We start from the raw sequence: 22218 nt of genomic DNA on the forward strand, positions 1-22218 counted from the left end.
ATTCTCAGCACAAAAGCACAAGGCAATCACGCCTCCGTAGTCATCCGCACGTGTAGGCCGTCCGCTTCCCTCGGAAACTCGCACATCCGAACTGTTCTCTTCCCTCTGCACGCCTACATCTCCCACTGCACTTGTCGTATGTGTTGCACCAGTGTGTGCGCGCGTCTCTGTCTCTCCATTAACTCTTTGGGCAGAAGCAGAAGCTACATGGTAGACTGCAAGTCAGCTAGGCATGCAGGACACAACAGCTGGATGATTACCGAAAGAGGAGGGCAGGGGAGGTTCAATTCAATAAAGCAGAATCATTCATTTGCTACATCCTCGCACAGGGCTGGCGAAGGAGACAGTGAGAGGGAAAGTGGACTCTCAGTTTTGTTCTCCATCCCCATCGCTGTCATCCTCTGTATCTCCTCCCTCTGGAGGGCTGCATGGGGGGTTCTCATGTTATCTCTGACCTCATTTCATATCTCTGCAACAAAACAACACAGTCTTGGAGACCTTTCATACCATGGGAATTAAAGCCAGAGTACCACAGTGGAGTAAAATAGCTGAAAGCTATGATAAATGCATATAAATATACCTCAGCGTTGAATGTTCTTCCTCCTCACATGAGTGGCTGCCATATCAACAAAACCAGAGCATACTACAAATTAAAAGGCTGACCGATGAACGACGTGTATCACCACGACTCACTGGTTTTCTACGGATTCCCTCCTTCCGAAGCAACTTCATCTTGTGGCTCGAATCGGTTGCGTCTAAGATCACATCAAGTCAATTTAGCCATTATAAAACTGCAATATATAATTATGTCTGCGGGACTTCGAACCTATTATAAACGTACATGTCAATCGGTATAAGTCGTATAACAGGGATTTTGTTCGTATATTTTATTTATATTCTTATGCTGTGTTTCGCGTGTTTGTATAAAGAACGCGTATTCTGACGCGCTCGAGGGCCCCAGCGGGGGAGCCAATCGCGTGACCAGGATTTAAACACGGTGGAGGAAGGGGTGACCGTACGCCGGTCGACGTGGGGCCCCAGCGGTTCGGGAAGCGTGGCAACCTTTGCACCGTACACTGATTCCATTCAGTACTCGATGGCCTCTGATACCGCGATCGCTGCCGTCGACGTGGCTCTCATCATTAAGATACATCAGGGTTCGACGCTTGTCGGACCCGCCGCCCACCATGCTCCCAGATCCGTGCGACCAGCATAGTGTCTTCGAGATTCGTTCATTCGTCTTGTGTTTGAATCAAACCGTTCATCAGTAATTGCACGATTTTCGAATTTGTTTATTAGCCAGTTTGACCGCATTCAAATAGAACAATAAAGTGACCCCATTGATCGCCTTCCCTGGCAAAGAACGGGACCACCGGGGCCCACGCAAAAAAGGTAGGGCTACCAACCAAACGCGGAGATCCTCCATCCCCGCCATCAGCCGCCGTTGAATCCGGATCAGACAGCGGCGGCGAAACGCCGTCACAAGTACGCCCTCCTTTCCGAGGGAAATCCCGCCGACGGACAGAAACGGCGGAATCAACGCCACTGGCGACGTGGTCCCCGCGTGGGCCCCCCCATGGACGGTGCCGCCAGCGGTCGTCTTGGACGGAGAGCGTGTTACGATGTCCCCCCACGTGGCAGTTTGCAAAATCGCATTTACAACCCTCTAAGGTTTGTGATCTTTTCCTTTCTTCTTTCCATTTTAAGTTTATCGAATACGTGAACATTGCAAGGATTAATACGTAAAAGAGAACGTCATCGGCAGAACGCGACTCAGCCGTCTGATCTCCTCTTTGTCAGACGCCGAAGTAGACCACTTTTGCAGCGGATCTTCTTCGATGGCCGTTCCACTCATTGTTGTTATTCTTTCCATGGCGGGATGAGTGGTAACATCATGCAATAAATTCCGGTTCCCTCGGCGTCATAGCCGACTAGTTAGCACGTGAGATGACGGTGCGCGTGGGCTTGGGTCTGGGAATCGGGGCTGTCACATTGTCGTGGTCACCGGCCATTGGATATTGACCCAGTCAACCATTATTGACGCAATCATATCATGAATAATCTCTCGTAATTACTTGATCATAAATGACAATATAACATATAGCCCCCTACTAATCTTCACGTAATTGTCTTTGATTTATGTTTTGATGCGTGTATTTATACTCTCATTCGACGAACAGTTCATGTGCCTAAGAAGAGTCGATGCCAACTTGACTCTCCCCCAAAATCTTATGATTTGGATTTATACATCACATGATTTGGATTGCACACATCTAACATTTGAGCCGGCGATATATACCAGAAAAAATGATTAATTATATATGAGATACATCACAATAACGTGGCCTCCATCATCAGCTCTTCCCTCTTCGACCAAATGCTGAAGCATCGGAACCCCTTTTACAAGTACGACGCTTTCATAGCCGCCGCGAACTCCTTCAGCGGGTTCGGGACGACCGGTGATGCCACCACTCGTGCGAGGGAAATCGCCGCCTTCCTAGCCCAAACCTCCCACGAAACAACTGGTAATTAAGGAGCTTTTGACATGTTAAGCTTCGCTAGCTGAATCATGCATGATAAGGTAAACAAACTGTTGATGTCGGAAAGGTGGGTGGGCAACGGCCCTTGACGGTCCATATGCTTCGGGCTACTATTATGTCACGGAACAATCCGACACATCGGATCACTGCCAATGGAGGCCGGAGTGGCCATGCGCTCCCGGCAAGAAGTACTATGGCCGAGGACCCATGCAGATCTCCTTGTAAGTTGATGCACTCCCCCCCTCTTGTAAGCATGCAGTGGATATCTCCTCTAAACAACTACCTCACGCTTCGGCAACTACAACTACGGACCGGCGGGGCAAGCCATCGGCGTCGACCTGCTCAACAACCCGGACCTGGTCGCCACCGACCCGGTCGTCTCGTTCAAGACGGCCTTGTGGTTCTGGATGACGCCGCAGTCGCCGAAGCCGTCGTGCCACGACGTGATCACCGGGCGGTGGACCCCGTCGACCGCCGATCAGTCCGCAGGGAGGTTGCCGGGATACGGTGTCGTCACCAACATCATTAACGGAGGGTTGGAGTGCGGGATAGGGCCCGATGCCCGGGTTGCGGACCGGATCGGATTCTACAAGACGTATTGTGACCTCCTGGGAGTGAGCTATGGAGACAACTTGGACTGCTACGGCCAGAGGCCTTTTGGATTTGCCTCCTTATCCGAGAGTCGAGAAGGCTAAATGTGTGTCGGCTTCAGCTGCATGATGGATGTACTAAATAAAGCAGCCGCCTCTCTTATCGCCACAATGTGTGGCAGCCCAGGATAAATTACCTGTGCCTGTTGTCACTCGACAATGTTCTCGAGTTCTTAATTCCCGCTATCCTGTAATAATAATCTTGTTTTCCGCGGGACAAAATTTAGTGTGTCGTGGCACGATGACTTCGACGATTGCGGCGTCATCCAAAACCAGACGGCAGGTTGCCGAGCAGGTCCGATACGATGGCTTGCCCGGCCGAACATGCAGCATGACAGACTTGGTGATTCGTGGTGAAGTGCTACCGTGGTTCCTCGTTGACTTCGACTCTGCTTTTATCGACAGTTCATCGTTTCGCTTGTAAGTCAACCACGCTTATTTTCTTGACCAGGTCAACGGAACCGAGCAGTAGTTTACGGAGAGTAGTGGCGTCCTCTATAAGCAATGCAATCCATTCTCTGCTTGCGACGGCAAAGAGAGTGAAAGCAGGGTGAATAAGATGATATGTATCCTCCTTGTCCTCCAAAGGATGCTGCAGTTATCTATAGCTTTCAGACGATTCTCTTCTTCCTTTCGTGTTCTCTTACTGTTCTGTTACCTTCTCTTTACATTCTCAGGACGGTCAAAGAGGTCAAAAAGAAGGGGGAAGAGTTACACTAGTGGTGCGTAAGATTCCCCTGACAAATCTTCCCCCTCTTCTCTCACAAGGATTCTGCTACCACAGTTACAACTTTGCTTTTGATATTTACTCTCTTTCTCTCTCTTCCCTCACTGACAGACAGCCATATCCTCCTATGTTTGTAGCCGGTTTTGGAAGTTGTACGCAGAGAAATTACATGTTTTGGCATGGGATATCTCTCTAACAAATAATCCAAGAGACTTTCTAGCTTGGGGTATGATCTGCTGAGCTATCATCTGTCACTCCTATGTCCTAAGTTCTTAACATTGGAATGACTGTTGGTGCAGTGAATGGAGGAGGCTTTACTGCTGTTACTGCTCCGCAGGTTTCATTTCTCTTGGTCACTTCTTCCATGCAATTTACCTTTACCCTTTGCTTCTCCTAGCCTGTGGTAATCAGACTCGCAGAGTAGAGCGAGAGCTAGAACAAATGTCTTCTTGGTTCCCATGCCCGGTGGGCGTGTTGAGCTGTTCGTTTCAGAGCACGTAAAGTGTTTCCTAACTTCCTCCTCGATCAATCTGTTGAGAGCTCACACACCATCCGAATGACCAAATTCTGTTCATTCTTTAAAGAACACTCTTATGTTCTAAAGAGATTTAAATATGCTTTGCATGTCTCGCACTCACTGAGGCAAATCTTCTGCACAGATGACGGATGGCCAACGCACCCGAGAGTTCATGATGTCCCAGTGCACCTCGGACTCCTACGATCGCTCCATCGACATACCCATGGCTGATAACAATATGGACTCGGGTGCTGGTGGTGGTGATGATTCCCAGCCATGGCTTGCCCCGCAGGCAATGGCGACGGGCGCTCAAGCTCTTCCCTGGGATCTCTACGCCTCCCACTTGAACTTGTTCGACAGGACGAAGGATGACGACGTCCTGCACGATGGCTCTACCAGAAACTTCTTCCTTCTCGGCAATCTTCCACCTCCGCTGTCGGAGTCCATGGTCGCTAATGGCTTCCCGGAAGACGCATTGGCGTATCAGCAGTCGCTCCTGACGACCGCGAGCAATCTGCACTGCCACAATTTTGGTGCGGAGTCGTCAGTGACTCGGGAGATCGCCGGTCACGGTAAGGAGTCCCTGAAGATGGAAGGCAATGCCCGAATCGAGTCGGGCTCGGAAGGCAGCGACGATGACGAGGAGCACCGGCCGGCGAGGAGGTCGGGCAAGCAACACTGCTCGAAGAACCTCTTCGCGGAGCGAAAGAGAAGGAAGAAGCTCAACGATCGGCTCTATGCTCTGCGCGCATTGGTTCCAAAGATCACAAAGGTTGCAAATCATCTTCTAGCCGAAGGATCATAAGCCTTACTTCGTCGAACGATGCTAATGACAGAAATGTTGGCGATGGGTAGATGGACAGGGCTTCGATACTAGGAGACGCCATCGAGTACGTGATGGATTTGCAGAAGCAAGTGAAGGATCTGCAGGACGAACTGGAGGAGACGAATCAGGAGGACGACGGCCACGACAAGCAGATCGGAAGCAACCTCCGCAACAGCAACAGCCAAATGGATGTCCCGATCCCAAATGGGTGGCTGGATCACGACGATTCTGGGAACAATCCCAGGACGGCAGCCGCCGCCGACGATAACAAGCCATCATCCGACAAGGGTCAGCAGATGGAGGTGATCGATCGTCTTTACATGTTCTACCGCTGCAACACTAGAAAGCCCTCCTTACTGCATCTTGATGCACATGAGCAGCCACAGGTGGAGGTGAGGCAACTGGAGGCGAACGAGTTCTTCCTGAAGGTGCTGTGCGAGCACAAGCAAGGAGGGTTTTCGAGGCTGCTGGAAGCGATGAGCTCCCTGGGACTGGAAGTAACCAATGTCAGTGTCACCACGTACGGGAGCCTAGTCTTGAACGTCTTCAGAGTTGAGGTAATATGATCAAACTCTCAGGCTAAAGTCTCATGGAAATCGAGCTTAATTAAATCCATAGACGATCCATATGCAGAGAAGAGATGATGAAGTGGTGGAAGCAGATCGAGTGAGGGACTCATTGCTGGAGGTGACGCGAGATCCGCAAGGGTGGTCAGGGCTTGCACAAGCAGTGGAGTATCAGCAGCAGCACCCCCAGCACGGCCACAGCCACCACGAGCTCGGCTTCGACCATCACCTTCATTACCTTCACCACCAAGCATAGCTTGGCAACACAATGGTGTGCTTCACAATGATTGTAGTTTGAGCTCATCTACCGTGTTATTAGTCCTCTTATATTCTCTAGGAGAAATATAGAAATGGGGGCGTGAAATAAATCCAAAAACTTAGAGCTTTTCTTGGGAAATTATCAAAAAAATATTAGTAAAGAGGAAGCATTATTTTCCTTAATTAAAAACTGCCAAATATTTTCCAAAAATAAAAAAAGAGAAGACCTCATTTTCTTTCTCTTTCTTTTGTTTGATATGATGATTATTTTGCACACTGTACATTTCTCATTTGATTTCAAATTCTAAGATTTGGCGCCAAACTCTACAAAGAGGGCGTTAGTATATTAAGAAGCGCGACTCGCGTGTTCACCAGACTCCTGAACACCCTCCCGTTTCCCTCCTCCAATCCCTCCATGCTCTCCTCCATCGCCTCCATCGCCCCTTCCTCGCTTCGCTTCTTCCATGCCCTCCTCAACACCCGATCCGTCCAAGAACCCTTCGACAACGAGGAGGCGGCCGACGATGACACCGCCGCGATCGCCAAGAAAACCGCCATCGACGTGGCCGCCGTTGCCGCCACCGCTTCCGCGATGATGCCGGCAACCTCGGCCTCGGCCTCCTCCGCCCACAGCCCCGGGGTCAGGGACCGAGATCTGGCGAGATCCTTGACGGTCGAGGCGAGCCTGGCGAGCTCCTTCTCCGCCCGGCGGTGGGACCGCGCGGCGGAGGCGAGCCGAACGGGGTCGCGCCGCCGGATCGCGGCCCGGGCCTCCGCGTGGTCTTGCCCGAGGGCTGTGACGACGGAGCGGAGGGAGCCGTGGGCGTCGACGAGGCGTAGGAAGCCGTCGAGAAGGCGGTCGGCCCAGGCGGGTCCGCCTCGGAGCGTGTCCTGGGCCCGAGGTAATCGGAGGAGGTCGTCGAGGGCTGCGAGGAGGCGGTCGATCCGGCCGAGCCCCGCGGCGGGGGAGGAGCAGCGGGTGCAGGGATCCGGGCAGGAGCGGATCTGGTCGATGAGGTGGGAGAGGGCCGGGTGGGAGCGGCAGGGGAGGCTGGTGGAGCGGAGGTGGCAGGGCTCATCGAGGCGGTTCGAGCCCGGCAGAGACAAGGAACGGTGAAATCCTGAGACCATCTCCTTTGGCCTGGTACGCTTCCTGATCTCCAATCTCTTTAAGTTGAGCTTCTTTTTCCTTCTGCGTATCTTGCGGAGCGAGGGATGAGAGGGAGAGGAGTCGGAGGCCGGCAGTTCTTAAACGAGGGCGGGGTTGGGTGAGCTTAGAGTACTAAACAAACTAATCCATTAAAGAAAGAGAGGAAAACCAAAGGCGCGCACGAGCGGTGGAGTGAATCTTCTACCAACTCGGATAAGCATGACCAACGCCATACTGTTTAACCTTTTAGTAGTGAGCTTGCCGAGAGAAGCCAGCCCATGCGTATTCGTCAATTCATCAAAATTGAAGGCCACAAATTGGCTCATGATTCGTTGCAAGTCACATCCATCCCGCGTGAGTGCGTCTGTTGTCCATGCAAGGCGGATCCGGTGAAATCCGGGGAGTTGCGGAACCACGATTAGACTAATGGAATGTGTGCAAGCCAACCGGGCATGACAGGTAGCTCCTTCGCATCATATCTTACAAACAATATGCGCTGGTTTGTTCTGCAATTACTTTAGTCATCAGAGATTCGTACTGTCTCTCTTCTCTGGTTCGGAATTAGATGCCCGCACGGGGCACGAGGAGCCTTGAAAGAGTTCTTCGTCTCTATGTGCGTTTGGGTGGCCGATAGGAAATAGAATTGAGAGATGGCGAGAATTCAAAATGAATTTAAAAGGGTTTGATTGGGTGATTGATTGAAACTAGGAACTAAAGAGTTCGATGATTGAACCAAGTTGTTCAGATCGGCTCAGCTCGGCAGGCAACTCGATTAAGCCCAGTACAAACGACGATGAGTTTGTGGGCTTGGACTAAGTCAAATGCTATATGCAAGATTTATCGATTTCAAAGAGAAATTAGAGTTGTTTAAGCTTGATAGGGAGTGTATCGATCCCAACATGACCAGAAGACTCCAAATTAGTGGTGAAATTGACTCCAAACAGTAAATTCTGCATGGGGCGACTGCATCATATAAACATTGCTGCAAAAGAGGCAGTCAATCACCAAAACCAACATTACACGGCTGAACTATCAAATGATACACGCATAAACAACCTGCAATGTAGCGTAAAAGCTGGAGCCCGAAACTGCAAATCCAACAAGAGTCGTGTCGCGGTGAACAACTTTGAGCCGTGGCCTAGAGGCCGATGTGGCTCGGTTCGAGTCTGGATGACGGGAGATCTTTTGCAGGTGGCCTCGGGGTCCGCCGATGTGGTATGAGGCGATGGTCCGATCGGGACGGGGTCGCCGTTTCCTCCGGGAGACGGCTCCTCGCTTGGGTGCCTAGCGGGAAGTCGTCGTTTTCGCACCTGTACAAAGGTCAGGTCGGAAGTTCGGCCCGACCCCTCCGACGATCGAGTCAGTCGATGTGGAGTGGGATTTAGATGGAGAAGTAGAAGTTTCAATCCCCCTTTTCCGTTCAGAATGCGAGGGTATTTATAGGGAAGCTTACCGTTTCCTGATTTGCCCGCTTGCTGGGGGCAGGCTGGTAGCGTCCGACATTGATGTTGGTGTGGCGTGAAGAACCGAGCTTGAGCAGGACGTCAGTGTGCCTCGATCGACGCCCCGATCTGCGTTGACTTGGGGGTGTGAGGCTTTATTTAGGACGACTGACGTCATGCGCGTCTTGTCGCTTTTATTACCCTTATCAAGTCGGCAGATGATTTGACGTTCCATTGCCCAAATAACAGATGAACAAGAAAAACATGTTCAATCCATGTCAAAAACCAGATTTATTCGCTAAAGCTTTTGGGGAAATCAGATAGCTGGAAACTCCCATGGGTTCCACAATCTGCATCCTAGTAAGAGGCCTGTATGATAAGAATATGTACATTGAATGAATACCAAGTCTATTCGTCTATAGCTACTATTAGGAACGTCAGAACCAGCAGCATGCATGTTCTTATTACAAGGTGTGATTCAATTATCCAATGAAATATCACCAGTTTATACAAATACTATAATTTATTAAACCATATATAACGCCATAGAAAATAGCCATAGAGCATGAAAAAAAAGATTAAATCTAACTCACCAGCAAAGGATAAAAGGAGATTACTGTCATGCATTTTTACAGATTTGTTGATAAAAGAGATGAGACTGAATTAAACTAAACTGAATAGCAAAAGATAATCGAAGTACTATTGTATCACTTAGGTTGATCAAATATCCATTAGTTTTGTAACACCTAATCCCAACTCTCCACATCCAATCCTAAGCCTCATCCTGATATGCCATCTTGTTTCTTGCATTACAGCCTTGACATTATTCAAATGCATAAAAGACAGTGAGAGGTGGGCCACAATCATGTTTCTAAAGGATTTGCTGCAGAACTATCATATGCTTGATGTATTTATGAAAACTATTATGCTAACATGTAATTACGTCAAGCAAGTAAATGGCATCAAGTGGGGATGTCCTGAAAACCACAAACATGGCACATCCAGGTAAAATTGAAACACCAGATGATTCAAGGTGCTAGTAGGACTCCAATACCTCATTTTCATGCCCATGTTCGTAAGAGTGGTCACCATGTCCTTCCCAAGGATGATGCCAACCCTACAAAGATTGTATCCATACCACAATGAATACATTGAGATAATCAAAAGGTCATACATCAGTATATAGGTGTATATTCTGAGAAAAGTAATTTACCAAAACTACTGGACCATCTTGCTTAGCCCTGTAAAGAACCCAAAACCTGCAAAAGAATACAGATAATCCTTTATTATTAAAAAGAAAATAATAAAGAAAATTGTTTTGCCGCACAAGATGCTTAGTTCATTCAGCTCAATGGAATCTACGAGGCATTGCCTAATGACATTACACTTGCTAAGTTCAAGTAAGGCATCTACAAGTGAGGCATCATAGTTATGGTTAAAGTTTGTAGAGACCGCCATGCATCAGCATCTTCACACAATTTTTCATACTAGTCAAGCATGAAAACAGCACTTTTACCATAAACTATTTGGAGTTAGCTACATCAATCTTTCCCCACTGTTTTCCACTTATATATGGTTGGGCTTTTTGATGCATAACGGTTTTGTCAAATGATCCAAGACACGCTTAATAATTTGCCAGTCTTCTAAATCATCCAAATTGAGATTTGCCAGAATCTGATCAACTACAATGACAATCCCTCTTTAGTGCCATATGCTTAATAAATCTTTACATTGTGTGGATTTAGACTCCTGCCCTAAATTATGCTTCGTGAGAAAAATAAATGCACAAAGAACGGGGGAGCAAATTTGGGTATAACATAAATAAAGGTAGTACTAGTTTTACAGGAAAATAAATAATGAAATCGTTTACCAGCTACTTTTGGACCCTATGTGCTTCAGAACAGCAACCAGTCGAAGATTGCTCATACGGTGTTTCCTCCCGAGTTATGGAGTTAATATGGAATGGCACAAAGCCACAAAGCCACAAAGGAAGCTCTGGAATCACAGTGTGCATGTGGCTCCCTATAAAAAAACATTTATTACTCCGATGAAATCGGTGGTTAATGGCCATGACGCGTGTTCGCGGTCAAGATCAAACTCGAGAATTGAAGATCCAAGAATGTGGTTTGTGGATTTGGACGACCGGTAGATCGAAAATTTCGTGGACCCCCAAATTTGAAGATCGGAAACGAGTTTAGAAAGAAACCCTATAACATGTGATAACCATCGCAACTAATCAACAAAGTAAAGAGGGTTGGATCGAGGAAGAAGAGAAGAGGGCAGAAGATGTAGAGGGGTTAGGGTCAGCGTCAGCGAAAGGGATTAAGGGAAATGCGGTCACCACATGATGGCGCAGAGGCTCTTTCCGGTAACGACGTGCCACCGCTTGGGGTGGTGAATGGTGAAACCCTTGTACGTCGTGCTCTCACCATGACCGCCGCCGCCGCCGCCCATCCTTCTCCTTCCCACTCTCCCGATCGCTCGGTCTCGATCGACCGACCGGAACAAAGAGAGACACGAACGTCGGACCGTTCTTGTGATTAAACGGACGGTCTCGATGTGTATACAAGAACAGAAATCAATTAAAATTATTTATACTAGCCAAACTAAAATTTAAAAGCTATAATTGTTCTTAATTCGATTAATGAGACTTAAAAAGGGAAAAAAAAATTATTTTATTTTTTTCTAAAATAAAAGACTTTGAGGAGGACATTATAGAAACTGAAAGGAATCGAATATATATTATTATATATATTGATAATTATATTGGTAATGATACGAGTAATGATAATGGTAATGGTAATAGTAATGATATTGGTATTGATAATGATATTAATAATGATATTGGTATTAATAAAGATATCGATAGTAATATTAGTAATAGTACTGATATTATTATTAGCAATGGTATTGGTATTAGTATTGATATTGATAATCATAAAATTATTTTTTATTTATTGGTAATAGTATTAAATATTAATAATAGTATTGATAATGTTAATGATAATGACATCGATATCGATACCTACAAAGTTAGTAATAATAATGATAATGGTAAAAAGGATTGGAATTGTACGGTTCAAACTCAATTTTACCCATTTTAACCTTCTATACCCACTCAATAATATACAGAAGCAACCTTTCAACGTTCTTTACCCACCCACTCAAATAATGATAAGGATACAGTTCCAAATGCCACAATCTTAGAAGGACCTTTTATTGTGGATGGGTTTCCAACAATCGCAATCAAATTAAACATGTTACATGGTTAGTGTATCAGGAAGAGCATTAGGGGCACCTAAAACCTTCCCACCAACATCAGGAAAACACTCATGGTTGGGCAGGGGACCCACCTTACCATCAGCTTCCACCTGAATAGGGTATCTTAGTAGGTGACCTGTGAGCGCCGTCATTTCCTCAGCAGTATATCTCGACCAGTTATCCTCGGCCGTCTTGTTTACGAATTTTACGCACTCCAAGCTGTTGGGCTCCTCGAAGCGGTCATCTAACATCCCCATATGCTCTGCCCACAGTGACATCCGATATCCATATACCTGTAGCAGTTTAAATTTTCTTTAACATAGAAAACGCTTGATATAATACCTTGCATTCTCAAAAAACAATTGCAAATAATGTTGGAAAATCTCTCAAAAAGATGGTAGAAATCAATGAATGCTCTCTTTGATCAGCAGGAGAAAGATATAACAGGCCATCTTACATGCCAGGGATGCTATATAATGAATGCTCGAGAATAATTCGACAATTGCATTCCTAGCTTTCAAATATATATGATGATATAGAACGACAAGGACATGAAAAGACTATGAATGGTACTAACCTGGCCGTGTGGATGTCTTCTGTTCTTAGTCCATGTATGATGAGGCTGATAGGCTCCCATGGCTATCTCAGTATCTCTTGAACCAGCCAAAGATCTTTGGTTAATATTGGCTGAACCAACTATCACATACTCATCATCTACAATCATCCCTTTTGCATGAACATATATCATGAACCGCCGGAACTTTTGGGACAAAGTCTGAGCTTATTCAAGATGGAATAGTTACGTATTAGTCCCGAAGCACACTAAAACATAATGTCAAATTATGTCATGGATATGTTACCGCTGGGGATTTTTCCAGAAATTGATCATCTTGCTGCAGTTTATCTGCTGGTGTTTCTTCACGGTTGCCAAGACAATAGAAATTAAGGTAGTCTTGGGGATGTGCATTTTCAAGGTTCATGGATTTAAGCTCCTGTGCCACGATTTCGTACATCATCTGAATTGTTTGGCCCTGAAATGAGCATGAATATAAACAGTTAATTATATTAGATGGAAGGATCAACTTTGCATCGTCTCAAGAAATGATGTCATATGATCAACATAAACACCCTCAAAAATGTTCTGCCAAATTTACATGCAATATTGTCATGAATTGTGCGAGAATATTCTCCAAACATGGATAATAACCTTTTTTGAGCATGAGTTAAAAGCTATCCTCAATTGCTTCATAGCAAATTCTACTTTTATGGACAATCATTTGCAATATCATCCAAATAGACAATGACTTTTGCCTATGAAGCTATTGTTCTTATCGAGTAGACAATGACTTTTGAAGCAATAACAAACATGTTCTTCATAACATTTCCAAGATCAAGATTGATATTTTTCTTTTTGCAGAATGATGCTTGTTGCAGCATCATCATGAATTATTCAGCAGCATTGTTTATAAATTTCCTTCCATAAAAATTTATGTTACGCATGATGTTCATATTTGATAAGCCAACAAGGAAAAGATTTGTGGATGATATTGGATGGATGAAGCAACGCCAAATGTGCATCCACTATGGAAAAAGATATGAGCTAGAAAAGGAAGAAAAGAAATGGTCAATCCATAGAAATTAAGTTCAATCTGTACTTAAATTATGATCTGTAAGCACAAATAATTTCTGAATTTAGATGTAAATACAAAGCAAAAAGTAATCAAAATGGCTATAAAAAATTGCAATGGTTAAGTTCATCAAAAGCTGAATGGCATCATTTTGTTTATTGAGGATCAGTTTTCGAATATATGAGGGTTTTAAATAATACCTGCCAAAAAAGAATTTCTTGCACGGCATTCGAATTTGGATCTCCTTCAGGCCACATTGGTATAACCACATAAACTGCAAATCGCTCATTCGCTCTAATTTTGCTGGCAACTTTCAGGGCTAACTCCATGGGTATCAGGTTATCGGCACCTGTTGATGCCAAGGGAGATAATGAATTGTGCATAGTGCATACAATAGAGACAGAAAGGAGCTACAATGAAATTCGACATAAGAGAATGTTGTCAATAGTAGTGTTATGTTACACCATGTAAACTGTCAAATGCTAATGAATGAAAAGTGGATACCGCTTACAAGTAAATGATTCTTGACGACTTATCTAGTTGTCAACTTTCCATCTGCATCATAAAACTTTTAATTATCTGCAATTGACTTATCTAGTTGTCAACTTTCCATCTGTGAAACAAGTGTGAGAGTACCATGCATCCTGTCCCTATCAAAATGTTGCCCGATGTTTGAATCATTCTTTGATAATTGCTAGTATTTGCTTGTAACATGTATCCTGTCCCTCTCTCTCTTTCATGCCTCATGCTGCCTCCTCCAGCCACATCACTGCCCATCCTCCTCAATGAGCCATGGCTATTTTCCAGCACCTCATTGCATGGCTCCTACCACCTCCTCCTCTTCCAATCGGATGGGTGTGGTGATATTGTATACACCCCACCATACCGAACCATTCTGCCCAGAACCGGTATTGGTACCAGACAAAAATCTAGAACCTTGATTTAGAAAATAGCTAGTTCTAGAGTGCTTGATGATACCTAAGAGAGACTATTAATTGGCTGATCATCTGACAGCTATTAACAGAGAAGATAGATGGTCGCCTTTTGGTTTTCTGTTTTTTAGTTTTATTAGATGAGCGTTTAGGTTTCAGAGATTTAATTTCTATCATGGAGAATTATATGGTTATATGCATTTATGCACTTCTTGGTGGTTGGTATTCTGTTTTTTAGTTTTATTAGATGAGAGTTTACGTTTCAGGGATTTAATCTCTATCATGGAGAATTATATGGTTATATGCATTTATGCACTTCTTGGTGGTTGGTCTTCTGTTTTTTACTTTTATCAGATGAGAGTTTAGGTTTCAGAGATTAAATTTCTATCATGGAGAATTATATGGTTATATGCATATATGCACTTCTTGGTGGTTGCATATCATGATTTCTAACAAAGGCACTCCAAACTAAAATGATTCTTGTTTACTGAAAATTTATGCAGTACAATGTAATTGCTGCAAAATCATACCTGGGTTCTTATAAGATGGCCAAGCAAATGAAGAACCAAGAAAATACTGATTTTCGATATATATGAAATGTTGGGCCGATCTGATTGCCTTTACATATGCTGTGTGGATGCTCTTATCAATAACCAGATTCTTTTGACAAACAAGATTCTGCAACAGTGAATAACAGATAGTCGACAAGACAAAGCCAAAGGCATCAGAACTATATAGTTTCTGCAGAATACTGTGAACAAGTACTCGCATGAGCACAAACAAAATTGATTCTTCAATCGTTAATAATGAAAGAGATCTAATGGTTATATGGAGGATGCTAGTATATTGTGAAGGCAAAAGACTGACCACATTCATAGCTTCTTGGACATTGCTGGGAAATCCTTTTACTGATCCAGAGTCTATGGATCTAAAGACCTGACAAATTAAAGAAAGAAGCTATAAGTAACACTTGAAATAAGCTTGAAGTTATTCACCAGCTAATTAATTATGTACAACCTGAACATGCCAGTGATCAGAATCTTCCTCCCGGGAAACCCATAGGCTTGGATCATCATCTGGAACAGAAGGTGAAGGACTAAGTATCCATGAAATTCGTTCAAGTTTTATTAGTGCATCATCTTGCCATCGGGATGTTTTTCTAAAACGTAGACTAAATTCCCGCCATTTTGTAGCCTTCCGCCAGCGCTGCTCAAAATTCTTCAGGATATCATAAGCAGCAGGACCTTCAATTTTGCAATGCAAATCATGCCATGGTTGTCTTGGGCCGTTAGTTCCTGCCTAAACATAACCAGAAAATATGAAAAGTTACATAAAACCAATAATACATGAAAGCTCCTAGATCATTGACCAAACATGTTCGTCTATGCTTTTCATGAGTAGCTTGCCAAATTAATAGATCACATTTTAAAAAAAAATCTAGGTATGGACCACTAAGTCCTGCCAAACATTACAAGAAAATACAAAAAGAGAAGTTGATAAATTTACATAAATCCCACAAATTCTCAAAGCTCCTAGATATCGAATGTGCAAACTTTTTTTTTCTAATGGCCTTTAAAAGTAACTTGCTGGATTTATCGGCTGATTGATCGACTAATCATGAACTTCCAATTTCCTTCAGTTGTGTCATTGCTGTCAGTATACTTCAACAAATTTATCTATTATATGCATGTGTGAGCCACTAACAAAAAAATAGAAAAGAAATGACACCATATACTAGGAACCTAAATGCAACCAAACAACTTATTGGTGTTTCATACTTTATCGATGCTTTATTCTAAAAAAATCATATCTGAGCAAGTCTCCCAATGTATTCATTACAATCAGCTAAATTCTGTAAAGAAACATGTGATGAATATTACCATTTAAACTCCCATACTAGGCAGTACATATCCATCCAACAAAAGGCCAGGATGCAAAACCACCTTATTTCACCAAATACTAAGCCACACCCTATCATGATCAATCTCAACCAGTTTAGGTCAAAAACCTAAAAAACCATTTAGGTTTCCACCAGTTAACCAGTTCAAACCCTTGATGAAATCTTGCAAAACCCTTGACACACATCCCTTCCACAAATTTGGGCATGGGCCTCTCTCCACCACCACCACTCACTGAATCAGATTAGCTGTGCATTCACCCTCACTCAAGTACCTCATGCTCCGGGTTAAAGGGGGTTGGATAATTTCTGTCTGAATCTGTTGCTTGTAAGACTGGAGATAGATATCATTACTCAAAAAGTGTAACCATCAAATTTGAGCATTCATAATCAAATCTTATTAACCAAGATATATTGGATATGGTTACAATAAGGATTGTGTTCTAACTGTACCCAAATATATGAATGTATCTCCAAGTGTTATATCTATGTGTGTTAACCTAAGAAAAGTCAATACTGCATTGATTTTTCAATGTAGAACATATTCTCTTTTTCTTGTGCTTCTTTTCTTTTTCATGTTATTTTTCTCAAAATTTTATTATATAAAATATATGAATGATAGATCTGAAATAGTTTCATGATTTTTTTAAAAGATTACTATTCATGGCCCCTTTTTACTATTGACAACCCCTTGAAAAAATAATAAACTACTATTCTACTATTTACAACCTCAGTATTACGATATTATCTTTCGTTTCCTTTTTTTCCTCATGGCCCCTTATTTCATCCTCAGTGCAGACACCTCTCCCTACCAATGTCGTTGCCGCTTAACTCCGGCATCACTCGCTGCCAACATTGCTCATCGCTAACATTGCTCGCCGTCGTGGCCAACTCCATCTGGCTCCACTCACCACTCCCTTGACACCGTTTGGCCCCACTCACCGCCCCCTCGATGCCGTCCTCCAAGGAGAAGAAGAAGAGGAGGCGAAAGAAGAAGGAAGAGGAAGAAAAAGAAGAGGGTATTTACGTCCATTTTACAAAAAGATAGTTTAGAAATATTTAAAAATTTTAAAATAAGATTGCAAATAGTAAAAATGGGATTGCAAATAGTATTCTTTGTTTTTTTTCTAGCCAGATGACAAAATAAAAAATTCCTTCATAGTTAATTTATTCCCTAAGTTGCATCTCTAGATCTTTATGGCTTAATATCAAATATTCAATATAAAACTTTATGCATCAATGGTAATGTGTAGATATGTTAATATATAAATTATCAAGTTTCTGAAAATTATTTTGACAATTTCCCACGCATGAAGCCTATATCAACTTTGTCATCTAATGCATGCTTCAACACAATATGACAAATCATAGTCAAGATATGAAGGTCAATGGAATAGAAAAATCTAAAATGCTAAACAGATAAACTGGTAACATGATAGCATAGTATAACAATACATAGCTAAGTTTTTCTTCTTTTTTTTCAAATGCATAGTTGAGTTTGATAAACATTCTCAATACATATATTTCTATATCAATGACTAAACTGTGGATAGGACAGCAGTGCCAAGTGCCAACCAACAAAGATAAGTCATAAACATGGTTTTCCAACTTTAGAAATTCTTGTTAAGATCTGATATCCAATAAATGCAGTCTACCTAATAAACAAACTTAGCAAGTTGCATCTGAAAAACCATGAGCTTAGAAGAAGAAATCAGAAAGGACAAATAAACTCACAGCAAATGTAGGATTATGGACATCATTCAAAAATACTGTGTCCAGATCACGAAAAAGTCTATGTTCTGGTGTATCATAGCGGCCATCACAAAGATCTAGGCCTCCTATGAAAGCAGTGATCTTTCTCTCATTTCCAGAAGCCTGTGTATCGACCAATACACATTTCTGATGGTGTGTAAAAAGGGTCCCTACCACCTGCATGAAGAGGACAAACAAGTAACTATACTGCAAAACAAAATAAAAGAGAAAAACTGTAAATTTTCACTCTTTTAGATAAGGATACTTCAGTATTAGTTAGCAAAAGACATTAAAATCAAAACAGGACTAAATTTTGTGTTCATAGATAATGCTCATGGTTAACAAAAGAAACATATTGTTAATTGAAATTTTCAGTGATGATAAGTAAAACACAAAGTACAAACAATAGACAAAGTCACATCATCACATAATCAAAAATATATCCTATCAAATCTTCTAATAGGTCAAACTGAATTGGTTTTGTTAGAATGCCAGCTTAAAATCATCATAGAACCGATTCAGTTTGGTTCAGAGGAAAATTTAGATCAAAATATATTAGGATCCAACATATAACAGGTGGCAAAATTGTTCCCTATTTAATTCATAGCAATGGAGGAAATCCTCGATAGATAAAAGAAATTAAAAACAGCGAGAGCCCCAGTTATGGAATTACTTAGTGCCTTATCTCAGTGCAAGTTTAAAATCCTGTCCAGATTAAGTGGCACTTGTATCATCTGAAAACTTTCAATTGAAATGATATGAGCTCTAGTGTATCTTATAAGACCAAACTGATGGATACAGATGGTACATGATTAAATAAATATGCACTAAATAGTTTGTAGTCACAACTTTAACCTTGTTGATCATTCTTTATTGTTCACAACTTCACATAAATATCAAACCTAATAGATTATAGATACAAACGTAACTATAGTTAAGACATCAACTTTGATTCTCATAAAACTAGATTTTGTTACTTTTCCAATCTGTTATTCATTTAATTTTTGCAGTTTTCCAAATAAATCATGTGAACACAAGCATTTATCCAAAAATATCTAGATAAAGTGCTACGCTATGTAATTCAATAACATGATTATTCATGTAATTTGATCTTTAGCTAAAAGGATCTTTCGAGCTACCTATAGCCAAATGGCCTACCTAAATATTTTACTAAAATATATGAGAAGAATAGAAGAATATAATGGTGTAAAGCTTGCCTGCTGCTTGAAAATGCTAAGTTTACTGCTGGCATAACGAGGTGATAACACACAAATAACAGAGGAATGCTTGAAGAACTTCCGGGTCTCCTCATCATGAGTTTGCATTACACCTCCCTGCAGAAGCATATGTGCATGCAGATCAATAAATTTTATCAAAATGCCTAACTATGATAGTTGGCTCAGAAGCAGCCTGATCTTTAGCTTTGTTGTTATTTAGCGTAGAAGAAAGCATATGATCATTTTTGTAGAAAATGTGTACTACAAGATAGTCACACATCATTTAAGGCTTTAGATAGTATATGAGTTGCTATCTACCCTCAAAAGGCACCTTACATGTACTTTTTTAAGGAACTTGACTCACATGGGTCTTTTGCAATTTTTTTGTGGTTTGTTCCTAATCCTTTGGTTATATGGAAAGACATTTATCATGAACCACAAATCTAGGGTGTCATTAAATTTAGCTGCTATTTTCTTTGATTAATTACAAACGATTTTTTTTTACAAAATGTATCAAAATTCCATATATTCTCCATTTTAAAAATATTTCTCCAATAATTAAGTAGGCAAATTAATTCCGAACTCTAGCCGAACTTTCTGTATAATTTCTTAGTCTTGAATTATTACAAAATGGTAAATTTGTGATCATGGTCACACCAGCAATAAGATGTCCACCCCCATCTACTGACCCGATATATGTAAGAGGGTGCAGAAACTGAGTGATTCTTTGTAGCAGAGATTGATAAACCATAATTTAATGTGCTAAGCCTATGTTTTTTAAGTTCTTGCATTGGTTATCTATGAAAAAACTTGGTAAATAGAAGAATGTGATTCTAAAAGGCCAATCAAATCTAGATACCGGTCAGCAATACTCAAACTTTTACATGTTCTCTATAAAAGTTTTATTTACAATGCGATATAATTTAGAAAACAAAAGAACTAGTAATTTGCAATGCAACAGGATTATTACCCTCCCAGATCAAGAAAGAACATGACGGGATTAATTGAAGAGATGAAAACAGAGAAGGTTCTCTTGACTGCAAGGGTGGTCACTATCCATTGGATGAAGATGGAGATACTAATTACAACTCTAATGCTAAGTTCTAGCAAACGAATGAATAAAAGAACTTGCAATTGAATTGGTCTTACCGTCTTGACAAAAAATTTGTCGTGGGAGGTCTTGTCGTCCCACACCAACATGCACACTCTCACCCCCTCCTGCGACTTGTACTTGAGCAGCTCTCCCAGTGTGAGCTTACCTTCGTTCGGCAGGGGCCGCGTTGGCTCTCTCACCAGCTTAATCTCGTGGTATATCGACCAGCCAACCAGATAAATCAGATGATGCGCCTCAAGAATCGCATGACAGATATCCTCCCAGCAATTCTCGTGCTTAAACACAGCGCCTCTCTCGAGCCTGACCTCCGGGAGCTCGTCCTTCCTCACATGAGCGTCCTGGTAGAGCTTGACAGACCCTCCCCGCCGGAGCGGGAAGTAGGTATCCCTCACCCCAAGCTTGTTCGGATCCCCGGTGATGCCGTGCTGGTATTCTGGCTTCTTGGCAACGGGGGTGAATTCGATGGAGAGATGAAGGGCAGTCTCAGGCTTCGGAGGCTCTCCATTGGGGCCGAGAATGGGGAACCAATCTCGGATTTTCTCGCCGGACGCGATGTGGACAGCGGAGATAGAGACGGTGCCGATGTGCTGCGCGCCGAAGACGTCGTCGTCCTTGACGTGGAGCACGAGAGCGGGTGCGCGGTGGGCGAGGGGGATTTTGAACTGCTCATTCCAGACGGGGTCCTCGGAGTTGGAGATGACGCGGGTGCGGGCGACGGTGGCATCGGCGAGGGAGGCGGTGACGTAGGGGTCGCTGGTGATGATCTTGCGGCGGTGGTGGTGCTGGTCGCGGGGGCCGACAGAGTCGGATTTGGTGCACAGCGTAGCGCAAGGGGCAAAGCAGCGGCGGATGCGCTCGGAGAACATGTCCATGTTGGGGAGGCGGCGGGCCTGGATGACGGTAAGGACGAGGTCCCCGTGGAGAAGGACGTCCTCCTCGGTCCCACCGACCGTACCGGCGGAGGAGTTCGTCATCGCTCCGATGGAGGTCGGCGAGAGGAGACAAAGATGAGATCCCTTAGTCCCGATGGAGAACAGGAATTGGGGGGGAGCCTTCCAAGGAGGAAGACACAGAAAGCTAGCTTAAAACTACGAACCAGTTCACAGGGTCTTTGAAGTCTCCTAATTACTCCTTCCCATTCTATATATTTCCATAAATACCCTCGTCACGATAGAGGCATTGCTTCGACAGCAGTACTTTTCACCTCCTCCAAACCGGACGCAATAAAAGCCTACCCGGCTTCTTGTTGCACGCAGCGGTGGAACCCACGTGGGAGCCGCAGTGAGGCCGTTGCCTTTACCAGCCACCCCATCCACGACGCAGGCGGAGGCGGAGGCGCGGCGAGGTGGCGCAACCGACCTGCGTCCAACTCTCCACGAATTCAACGCGGGGGGAAGAACCGGTGTAACGGTCGACGTGCGTGCGGGTCGTGCCTCGTGATGCGCACTATCGCCATCGGATACGGTGGCCCGACCATCGGGTGGACAACAACCCTTCCACGTGGGCTCGCCGACCCATCGAACGGCGGGGGGGGGGGGTGGTTGTGGCGGGCGGATCTCAGTTCGTCACCGAGACGCCACGCCTCCACAGCCTGGCGCTGCGCTTAATAACAAATAAGTCGATCTTCCGGAAATAGCCTCTTTATCTTTTCTGTCCAAATATTCTATTTAAAAATATTACATCCTTATGTACCTCTAAAATATTATAATATTATAATTAGAAAAATAGAATTGGTTCATCC

General features: G+C 43.4%; 5 protein-coding genes across 6 annotated transcripts; 2 read left to right on the forward strand and 3 right to left on the reverse strand.

Moving 5' to 3' along the window:
• Nucleotides 1–2362: 2362 nt before the first annotated feature.
• On the forward strand, nucleotides 2363–4845 carry LOC103979613 (endochitinase). Its single transcript, XM_065088630.1, has 6 exons — nucleotides 2363–2525; nucleotides 2608–2761; nucleotides 2836–3912; nucleotides 4078–4143; nucleotides 4217–4254; nucleotides 4577–4845. Exons 1-3 carry the CDS (start codon nucleotides 2378–2380, stop codon nucleotides 3233–3235), a joined length of 702 nt encoding a protein of 233 aa, XP_064944702.1. The 5' UTR covers nucleotides 2363–2377; the 3' UTR covers nucleotides 3236–3912; nucleotides 4078–4143; nucleotides 4217–4254; nucleotides 4577–4845.
• LOC135587849 (transcription factor ABORTED MICROSPORES-like) lies at nucleotides 4577–6184 on the forward strand. The gene is made up of 4 exons (XM_065079665.1): nucleotides 4577–5206; nucleotides 5290–5562; nucleotides 5641–5817; nucleotides 5894–6184. Exons 1-4 carry the CDS (start codon nucleotides 4577–4579, stop codon nucleotides 6080–6082), a joined length of 1269 nt encoding a protein of 422 aa, XP_064935737.1. The 3' UTR covers nucleotides 6083–6184.
• A 224-nt stretch (nucleotides 6185–6408) lies between these two features.
• On the reverse strand, nucleotides 6409–7215 carry LOC135587857 (uncharacterized). Its single transcript, XM_065079675.1, has one exon. The coding sequence runs from the start codon at nucleotides 7213–7215 to the stop codon at nucleotides 6409–6411; it is 807 nt and encodes a 268-aa protein (XP_064935747.1).
• Nucleotides 7216–8136: 921 nt separating this feature from the next.
• On the reverse strand, nucleotides 8137–11225 carry LOC135596459 (NADH dehydrogenase [ubiquinone] 1 beta subcomplex subunit 2-like). Of its 2 annotated transcripts, XM_065088562.1 has the most exons (5): nucleotides 11018–11225; nucleotides 9890–9935; nucleotides 9731–9793; nucleotides 8688–9045; nucleotides 8137–8544 (listed from the first exon to the last, which is right to left on the reverse strand). In XM_065088562.1, exons 1-4 carry the CDS (start codon nucleotides 11128–11130, stop codon nucleotides 9034–9036), a joined length of 234 nt encoding a protein of 77 aa, XP_064944634.1. In that variant the 5' UTR covers nucleotides 11131–11225; the 3' UTR covers nucleotides 8137–8544; nucleotides 8688–9033. The 2 variants fall into 2 exon arrangements, with proteins under 2 accessions (XP_064944634.1, XP_064944598.1); XM_065088526.1 differs by lacking the exons at nucleotides 8137–8544; nucleotides 8688–9045 and having other exon boundaries at nucleotides 9351–9793.
• A 644-nt stretch (nucleotides 11226–11869) lies between these two features.
• LOC135596622 (phospholipase D delta-like) lies at nucleotides 11870–21570 on the reverse strand. Its single transcript, XM_065088704.1, has 10 exons — nucleotides 20513–21570; nucleotides 19364–19480; nucleotides 18129–18323; nucleotides 15515–15796; nucleotides 15365–15433; nucleotides 15028–15175; nucleotides 13766–13914; nucleotides 12798–12968; nucleotides 12515–12712; nucleotides 11870–12230 (listed from the first exon to the last, which is right to left on the reverse strand). Exons 1-10 carry the CDS (start codon nucleotides 21449–21451, stop codon nucleotides 11937–11939), a joined length of 2562 nt encoding a protein of 853 aa, XP_064944776.1. The 5' UTR covers nucleotides 21452–21570; the 3' UTR covers nucleotides 11870–11936.
• Nucleotides 21571–22218: the final 648 nt, after the last annotated feature.

Source organism: Musa acuminata, chromosome BXJ1-1, assembly GCF_036884655.1.
Source record: "Musa acuminata AAA Group cultivar baxijiao chromosome BXJ1-1, Cavendish_Baxijiao_AAA, whole genome shotgun sequence".
NCBI classification, from domain to species: Eukaryota; Viridiplantae; Streptophyta; class Magnoliopsida; order Zingiberales; family Musaceae; genus Musa; species Musa acuminata.

What these genes read in the sequence shown, in the direction of transcription:
- LOC103979613 (XM_065088630.1), top strand. Translation starts at nt 2,378, where the DNA reads ATGCTGAAGCATCGGAACCCCTTTTACAAGTACGACGCTTTCATAGCC. An exon ending in AACCTCCCACGAAACAACTG is followed by an intron (nt 2,526 to 2,607) that starts GTAATTAAGGAG and finishes GATGTCGGAAAG; the next exon opens with GTGGGTGGGCAACGGCCCTT. An exon ending in GGACCCATGCAGATCTCCTT is followed by an intron (nt 2,762 to 2,835) that starts GTAAGTTGATGC and finishes CTCACGCTTCGG; the next exon opens with CAACTACAACTACGGACCGG.
- LOC135587849 (XM_065079665.1), top strand. Translation starts at nt 4,577, where the DNA reads ATGACGGATGGCCAACGCACCCGAGAGTTCATGATGTCCCAGTGCACC. An exon ending in ACAAGGGTCAGCAGATGGAG is followed by an intron (nt 5,563 to 5,640) that starts GTGATCGATCGT and finishes GCACATGAGCAG; the next exon opens with CCACAGGTGGAGGTGAGGCA. An exon ending in TGAACGTCTTCAGAGTTGAG is followed by an intron (nt 5,818 to 5,893) that starts GTAATATGATCA and finishes ATCCATATGCAG; the next exon opens with AGAAGAGATGATGAAGTGGT.
- LOC135587857 (XM_065079675.1), bottom strand. Translation starts at nt 7,215, where the DNA reads ATGGTCTCAGGATTTCACCGTTCCTTGTCTCTGCCGGGCTCGAACCGC.
- LOC135596459 (XM_065088526.1), bottom strand. Translation starts at nt 11,130, where the DNA reads ATGGGCGGCGGCGGCGGCGGTCATGGTGAGAGCACGACGTACAAGGGT. An exon ending in AGCCTCTGCGCCATCATGTG is followed by an intron (nt 9,936 to 11,017) that starts GTGACCGCATTT and finishes ATTCTTTTGCAG; the next exon opens with GTTTTGGGTTCTTTACAGGG. An exon ending in AAGATGGTCCAGTAGTTTTG is followed by an intron (nt 9,794 to 9,889) that starts GTAAATTACTTT and finishes CAATCTTTGTAG; the next exon opens with GGTTGGCATCATCCTTGGGA.
- LOC135596622 (XM_065088704.1), bottom strand. Translation starts at nt 21,451, where the DNA reads ATGACGAACTCCTCCGCCGGTACGGTCGGTGGGACCGAGGAGGACGTC. An exon ending in TCCAAGAAGCTATGAATGTG is followed by an intron (nt 15,176 to 15,364) that starts GTCAGTCTTTTG and finishes TCACTGTTGCAG; the next exon opens with AATCTTGTTTGTCAAAAGAA. An exon ending in GCCATCTTATAAGAACCCAG is followed by an intron (nt 13,915 to 15,027) that starts GTATGATTTTGC and finishes TGGCATCAACAG; the next exon opens with GTGCCGATAACCTGATACCC.